The sequence below is a fragment of the Salvia splendens genome, chromosome 12 (assembly GCF_004379255.2).
Source record: "Salvia splendens isolate huo1 chromosome 12, SspV2, whole genome shotgun sequence".
Classification (NCBI taxonomy): domain Eukaryota; kingdom Viridiplantae; phylum Streptophyta; class Magnoliopsida; order Lamiales; family Lamiaceae; genus Salvia; species Salvia splendens.
The window spans coordinates 10,096,998-10,105,133 of record NC_056043.1 but is presented as its reverse complement, the minus strand read 5'-3'; the positions used below and the strand labels follow the sequence as shown (position 1 = coordinate 10,105,133).

The 8,136-nt window shown below is 37.2% G+C and overlaps 1 protein-coding gene across 3 annotated transcripts; it reads right to left on the bottom strand.

The window, feature by feature from the left end:
- Nucleotides 1-715: 715 nt before the first annotated feature.
- On the bottom strand, nucleotides 716-7,739 carry LOC121759374 (ABC transporter G family member 7-like). Of its 3 annotated transcripts, XM_042154935.1 has the most exons (12): nucleotides 7,354-7,739; nucleotides 6,495-6,685; nucleotides 6,260-6,410; nucleotides 5,764-5,896; nucleotides 5,209-5,410; nucleotides 3,717-3,990; nucleotides 3,046-3,210; nucleotides 2,343-2,563; nucleotides 1,810-2,022; nucleotides 1,648-1,732; nucleotides 1,060-1,297; nucleotides 716-926 (listed from the first exon to the last, which is right to left on the bottom strand). In XM_042154935.1, exons 1-12 carry the CDS (start codon nucleotides 7,567-7,569, stop codon nucleotides 895-897), a joined length of 2,121 nt encoding a protein of 706 aa, XP_042010869.1. In that variant the 5' UTR covers nucleotides 7,570-7,739; the 3' UTR covers nucleotides 716-894. The 3 variants fall into 3 exon arrangements, with proteins under 3 accessions (XP_042010869.1, XP_042010867.1, XP_042010868.1); XM_042154933.1 differs by having other exon boundaries at nucleotides 716-1,297; XM_042154934.1 differs by having other exon boundaries at nucleotides 716-1,297; nucleotides 3,046-3,177; nucleotides 7,354-7,738.
- Between the last annotated feature and the right edge of the window lie 397 nt (nucleotides 7,740-8,136).

The window sequence follows — 8,136 nt, the reverse complement described above, 5'->3', positions numbered from 1 at the left end:
TTGTGCGCCTTCTCAAAACCTCTTGAGAATTCATGTCGCTCGGATTTTGAGTATCCAATTAGAATCGTAGAAAATAGAAGCCAAAATCTTTGGATTGCGAAAATAAAGCAGCATATGGAATACTACCTTTATTCTTGTAATTGGAGAAAACTAATTGGAGAAAACTTGGCGCACGTTACTACCTTTATTCTTGTATTTCTCTAAAAGCTTGGCGCACGTTACTACCTTTATTCTTGTAATTGGAGAAAACTAAAAGTTTCATGTCCTCATTATCACTATTACTACAATATTATTGTTATTATTATTATTTGACAAATTATTTTATAAAATTTGGTCAGATTCTAATTCATTTTGCAATTTTAAAAATTTATTATAAATTTATATTTTAAGTAAACTTTCCCACGTCCTAATCGTTCAAAGGTATGAAATCAAAAATTATATGGAACGACTTGAGTGATGGTTACAGTAATAACTGTTATTTTTCCAGCATATGCTACTTGCGAGCATACAGCAGCATCTTAACAAAATTTGAAACATGGCATCACGTTGTCTAACAACAGAAAATATAATTAAATATTTCGAGAATCACACGACTCTGTCCCTCAGAAAAAAAACGATTTATTCAAAATGGCTGAATTTAATTGATAAGAGGAAATATATCTGCATTAAGTTGGAATTCAAGACCTACCAAAAACTATAGAAAGTCGGGCAAACATTGATAGAGAAAATGTTTGTGTGAGAATCATTAATCAAAACAGACCAACATATATGTTTTACGAATATTTGTAGTACTTAAATAAAACAAGGCAGGCCATGGCAGATGTAGTGCTCAAGCTTTGATCAGTGCTACCATGCAATTTCACTATCATTATGTTCTAATAAGTGCTACCTTCTTTATTGTGCAGGTATCGCCTCCGACTCTGCACCTGTATGAGATAAATAATAGCAAGTAGCGTATCTCACATCAAGATTATCGCAGTCCAAGGAATTACAAACCGTCTAGGCCGAATAGATTAAGTGGCTCAGAGGGAGGAGATTGAAGTGGCTGGTCGGGTTTACCTTGGTCAGGAAGGGGAGATTCGGATGGTTGATATGGTTCCTCAGTTTCACTTTCAAGAGGCTCGAGCTTTAGTGGCGTTTGTAATTGATCACGAGGCGGCGGCTCAAGTGGCTGGTACTTGGGTTTGTTTTTCTCCAGCATAAGATAAGTGGTGTAATACCAAAACAGTAGTATTCTACTTTGAGCAACCACTGTGTCTCTAATCGTACTGCCTCCAAAGGAAAGTCGATCCAGCGCCTGCAGAAGAGAGTTTAAAACAGCGGAAATCCAGATTGAACAGGTAATGATGGAGAATAACATAAGATATCATTAACTGCATCTCACGGGTAGTACGCAAATCAAAGTGTGGTTAAACGGGGACTTCAAGAAGTATAATAAGCATCCAAGTTTAGGTAGCAAAACAATATTAGAAGAAATCTAGAACCACAACATTATGCTAGAGAGCGAGGCCAACTAGGCAGTTCAGCATACTAAGCAAGAGAAAGCCAACCACAGAAGACACCACATGAATATATTCAGCTCATATCAAGCATTTTATTCATCAACACAAGGCAAGAATACAATGTTAAACAGAATGCTTTACTCACTTGATCACCAGTCTGAATGTCAAAAGAGTTCTGATGGTCAAACTGAAGCCCACTGAATTCATTAATGCAAAGCCCTTGAAATGCCCTGAACATAAAATAACCATGCTTAAATATTAGTATCATCATTCAGTAGGGAAGAGCTAACTTCACGAATGGAGCTACCATCTGATGAGGGAAACACGTGGAATCCAGCGGAAGATGATTGGTGTGTTCTCTGCATTGACATAGTAGCCTCCAAATACAATGAAAACAGTCATAAAAGATGGTCCTACTGCCAGAGCTGCTTCAGTGGTTGGAACCATAGCACCAACAGTTAGGCCCATCGCAGATGCAGCAAAGGATTCAGTGGTTATTATTCCACAGAACTTCCCAAATCTAGAAAGCAACATTCCTTAGTACAAGGCTTGCACACAAAACAAATTGAAAATGCTTGCATTCTGAAATATTCTTAAGACAGGAACCTTGCTAAACTAAAGATAACCTCCCTGATGTGCATAGTGATGCTTATAACAATTTGCAATGTGGGTATATAATATTTAAGGGTACGTCATGTGTGGCTTATTCTAGTTCCAGTAGTTTTAAGATGGAAGTGTTAAATCACTAAGTATTGAAATCCTAAGTTTTAAGACCATTATCCTAGAGATGAGTAACTACCAACTGAGCATTACCTCAGCTTTACCGTATCAATAACTCACCTTGACATGGTTGGATGAAGACGAGTCATGGGGTACAAAACAGTACCAAAGAGCAACGGGAATGCTGCTCCAACAGGGATCTCAGCTAATAGTTTTGACAGTAAATATGGCCCTAAAGAATAGGACCCTTTCGCTCTTTCTCTATCAACAATTGCACGTTCCTTAGGAAATACGCCTACTGTCTTTGTTAGTGCAGCCATTGCAGTGTTTATAGCTGCAACCTGAACAAGACAACCCAAGAAATAAAGGCATGACATGAGAAATCTAATACAGGAATCAAAGATCATATATATTAGAAATTTATAGCGTAGATATTTAGTATGGACAAATATCTGTAGTAATTTACTCAGAAGTATATGAATCCTGATTGACAATCTATGTAAAATGAAAAATCTAGAATTTGGATTGACATTTGACTACTGGTTTTTAAAAAACACCAACTGAATATTTATGTGGTGCTAGCATAAACAATGCACATATATGTAAGCAAAAAATATGAAAAAGTTGATAGGTCAAAAGCAGTTGGCCTATCCATCATAAGTTAATATCGCCAACAAGAGTATTCAATGCATGCATGTGCCTACTCGTGTGGACATTTATAGCAAGTGAGTGAGCGGGAGAGAGAATTGACCTTCATTCAATTCGTCTGCAACATATGAGTAACATAATATTGGCAGTAAAGAAATCAAATTGTTTAAAATACCTGAAGCAATCCCATTCTATCTTGTATTGATGTCTGTGACTTCCCCATCCTCCAAAAGACAGAACCAAATATGATAGCTGATGCTATTGACATCCTTGATCGAACTTTATTCGTGGGGCCATCACGAGACGCCTTGATATCCATAATAATTGACCAAACAGGAGACTGATAAACATCTTCATGTAAATTATGAATTTGATGCTTTAACAAAATGCTGCAAATAACATATAAGAACTAGAACTATGCGGATCTAATCTCCCGACTCCCATGATATCCGATTTTGGAAGGGGCCTGTCCACGGTACTAGGATGACCCTAGAACGGCATGGGTAATGATGAAATCAACAACATTCACGACTTTGAATAATTTCTCACTAACAGATAACATGGTGTAAACATAGTCTGCAGATTCCTGTTTATTGGTGTATACACTGAGTGACTGAACAATCTTATCACATAAACATAGTCAAAACATGGAAATTGATTTCTACACATGTTCTTATCAGGGAACTGATATGTCTTGTTCAAGTCATTACTCCTTGTTCAAGTCAGCTTCTGCTTTGCCACCATGGCAACTCACACAAAATAAGGAATACAACTCCTTTTATGAAAGGATATATAAACCCATGTTAATAATGTCCATGTTACTGAATAGAATGACAACATGTTTACCTGCATCCATGCACGCCTGAGGAGCAAACAGAATTGCCTCCACCAACCACCTTTACTTTTTGCAACAACTTTCTTCCTCAAGGTTGTGGTGTCCTTAAGATCAAGCCCGGAAAGTGAAGTTGAATACAGAGTTGATGGCATCTGCTCAGCAAATGACTCAATGAGACCGTCTATTCTTTTCTGAGAAGCGTCAACATTCTCAGCAGAACTATAGTCTACTGAAATGAGATCAGCCAAAAACTCAGCAGGATTGACATGTTCAGGGCAGATAAACCTGTCATTAATTTACATTGTCAATTAAAAACTTCACAAGTGATTAGCTACTTGCTAAATCTATAAGAAAATAATATACTGAACTAGATGCAATTTCACATGAGACAAACTTGACAAATCTCATTTTAGATACTATATAATTCTGACAAATAGCCAAACAGTCCATTTTATTTTACCAGGATATTCAAATTATTTAAGAAATAACTTTACTGTCAGTGTAATGGTAACATAATCTATTAGGACTCTAACTCTACTGTCAGTGTGATGGTACCATAATCTATTAGGACTCCTTCTCCTCCTTAATGCATTCTATAAAAGTGAGATGAGAGGTTGGTAGTCACCACTAAATAATGGCGCCTCAGCATCATAATTTGGCCAAGTCTCATACGTGAATCATGTTCACAATCACAAGTCCGGACAAATCAAACCAATCACCATCTCATTAATTTCCTAAAATAAAGATATAAATTCACATATATTTAGATAAAAGAACAAGAGTTAATAAATTTGGTAGAATATGGCTGTAGGAACCCTTTTTTTCCTTCTTAGTTTTTCGGAGTTTGAGAATTTATCTATTGCATCTTCGAGTACAGAGTTGAATTCCGTAAATAAGCAAATTGCATAGATTTTATTATACAATAATCCTGCACTTGTAGTTTATAGAGTTATGTAGTTCAGCAAAATAACACAACCTGTCAATCAGGCAAGGATTCAGCTGAGAACTGATCAAATATCCATTACAAGCTACTTTACCTTGTAAAGTTCCAAACACACGATCAAGGGGTTAGAGCATAACTTATTTCATTAGTTTTTGGGCTGATATAAACCCAGGGGTGTTTTATCTTTATCAGGGAATGCATTTTATATATGAAGACAAGGTTCGAGGATAAGATGAAATTAATACGACCTATGCAAATTCAAGAATCACATTTTACTGGAAGTAGATGATTCAAGTAATTATGCCCATGTGCATAGACCAGTCACCAGTGTAATATAAGTATTGTTTTACATTTACACGCAAATTGCTCTTAGAATGAGTTGAGATTTTACTAAAAAGGTAGAACTTGAAAGAACAAAATAGATATAAGTCCTCCATCAAAAAACTATTTTCTCACAGCAAACAATAGAAACAAGTAGGCACCCAATCACTCGTGCTCTTAGCATAGGATATAATAGCAGCTTGACATATCATTTTAAATGAAGAGAACAGACAACAAACCCAAACTTTGAGAAGTAAGCCAGAGCTTCATCACGTGCAGGACCCGCATAGACAAGTGAACCTTCTGTGAGCAACACAATGTCATCAAATTTGGCATACACCGATCCTCTAGGCTGGTGTATAGAACAGATTACTGTATGACCATCCTGTGCAAGTTGACGTAGTGTTTCCATCACTTTCTCAGCCTGAAAGGCATCAAGTCCTGAAGAAATGGTTTTTCATTAACACATAGTTTTGCACATAGTGTTCATATCACTACTACTTAAAGCAAGAATTAAAAGAAATGGTGGGGGAGAGAGAGCAAGAAAGATAAATAAAAGCAGAGATATACACAATACGGAACCCACTGAAACGAGAAACACAAAAGAATCTACCAATGAAGCATGACTGGGGATTCAGGAGATGAAATAAGCTCAACCACGATTATAAATGTTAAATTTGTTACTGCTTTTAAAAATTAAGTTTCTGCTCCTTCGGTTGAAATGAAAATTTTCACTTAACCAAAGAAATTTCTCCATGAACATAGAAAATTTTTAAGTGAAAAAATAACCATGCCTGTGGTAGGTTCATCAGCAAAAATTACAGACGGGCTAGCAATTAGCTCGCATGCCAGTGACAATCTTTTCTTTTCCCCACCACTGATCCCACGGACTTTCGCATCACCAACACGCGAATCAGCACAACTGACCTTTTAGGAAAAGCACAAGGAATGCATCAGAGGAGAATGATTAGTTCATACTTGTATCCTACAAGGCACTAGCCATGAGAACTATAACTGGAATCTGCCTGATGTATATGTGCTCATTAAATCATTATGCCGGTCTAAAAGATTCGTGCATGGTTAAATTACACATTTGCAGATGCTGTTGGTGATTGCATTGAAAAGGCTTTAAGCAAAAATAAAAATGCAGGTATCAATCAAACCAACTGCTGAAATGCTCAGCAAGTTCTTGTATCTAAAACACGGTTACTTAAAGTGTTGAATTGAAATTCTAATTCAAAAAAAACTGATGTATACAGTTAATATCTAGCGAAACAAAGACATGCTCACCAGGCCAGTTTTGAACAAGAGATCATTTACATATTGATCTCTTGCTTCCACTGAAGATATGTCCTGCAGCTGCAGCTCAGCAGCAAGGGAGAGTGTCTCTCGTACAGTCAATTGTGAGAAAAAAAGATCCTCCTGCCTAATATAAGCCAACCTGCAACAATACTCACCACTTCAAGTAACCAAAATGATTTCCAAGTAGTCAAGGACAAGTTCGTGTTAAGAAAGACAATAGTACTTGTAATTTTTAGCTGAGTATGGTCGCCCATTAACCTCCAAAAGGCCAGATAAATGTAGCCTGGGCGATGCCACTAACTGACTGGCCAAAACATTAAGCAAGGTAGTCTTCCCAGATCCAGAAGGGCCCATTATTGCAAGTAATCTACCAGGCTTTGCCTCTCCGCTGACATTTTTCAGTAGAAACCGGACCTAGCAATCACTGATGTTTAGTTAACTAAATATAACTATGCATCCAGTTAATGTTGCATTGAGCAGGGCTTAGCATAAGATTAAAATGTGAAGCCAGAACTGTCTAAGAGAAAAACAAAAGATGAAAATGTTTTAATGTGACGTGAAATGTCAAGATAACGTGCACTTTAAACGCTAGACATTGAAGTTCCCTCATGTTTCTTAGTATTATTCACCTTTATAAATGCAAGGGAACTGTCCCTCGTTTAATTTCCAATAAGATAAGAATGCAAGAGATTGCTCCTGTTTTCGCACATATGTACTGATACGGTTTTGACACATCAAGTTCTTCAGATTGGTAATTTTAGAATCATTATTGCTCAACCAAACACATTCATTCCTTCAAGAATGTAGCAGCCAAAATCACAAGAGCTAGTTTATGCCAGTGTTATCCTATTTGTTCACTCATATAACTCCAAACCACCAGCACTTGTTTCTTCACACAATCACATCACTCATCATAAAAATTAACCTCATGATATGCTACATTTTATCTCACGCTTCTAATATACTAAGAATCCAAACAGAAAAGGCACAAACAACAATGCTGTGCATGTACGGATAGTTGTTCTACATAAAAGATAAGAGTATAAAAATGCATATGTATATAAAACCATAATTCCACTCACTAATTTGGAGGATTTATCGGAGAGAGAGCAATTTATATTGCTCCATTTGATAGTGACCGGTGCGACTTTCAGCTCCACCGCGGGAACCCGGTCTTCTTCCTCGTCGGGAAGTAACACCGGTCCCGGGCCAGAGAAGAGGCGGAGTAGCAGGGCCGCCGCTGCGGCCGCCAGCAGCTGCCCCACTCCACCACCTCCTTTCCCGCCAATTCCCAGCATGTCTCCCTCTCTCTCTCTCTCTCTCTCTCTCTCTCTCTAAATTCTTCTGCGTGCTATCTTCGGCTCTAATCCACTGACAGTCCTGAGCCGAGGTTGAGCAATATGCATACCAATACGACGCCGTTTCCCCTCTAACTATACCCTTCAAAACAAAAAGGACTGGCGTTTGTTTTGGCTAACGGTTTGGAGCCAAGTCTGCCATATCAACACGTGTCCCTTATAAAGATAAAGATAAGATACGGATACGGAACCAAGACTGGCGCTTATTAGTATCTTATGCATATATATTTTAGAATAAGTAAGTAGTTATGGCATTTGGTTACCATGTCCGGCTACATTCCACAAGTACTGACGTTCGATTCTCTTCCAGCGTAATTCATAATTTTTGTTGCTTGTTTACTCTATTACTCCGTATTAAGTTTTGGTAATTCTTTAGCTTCATAAATTTCTAAATATTTGTATATTTAATATAGTAGTACTATTTAAACTGTTGTTTTCTATTTTATTGTGGGGTCTTTTCATTATGGATAACAAAAAATTAAGCCAAATAAGAAAAAAAATAAATTA

What these genes read in the sequence shown, in the direction of transcription:
- LOC121759374 (XM_042154933.1), bottom strand. Translation starts at nt 7,569, where the DNA reads ATGCTGGGAATTGGCGGGAAAGGAGGTGGTGGAGTGGGGCAGCTGCTG. An exon ending in CCGATAAATCCTCCAAATTA is followed by an intron (nt 6,686 to 7,353) that starts GTGAGTGGAATT and finishes AGTGATTGCTAG; the next exon opens with GTCCGGTTTCTACTGAAAAA. An exon ending in GCTTACTTCTCAAAGTTTGG is followed by an intron (nt 3,991 to 5,208) that starts GTTTGTTGTCTG and finishes AATTAATGACAG; the next exon opens with GTTTATCTGCCCTGAACATG.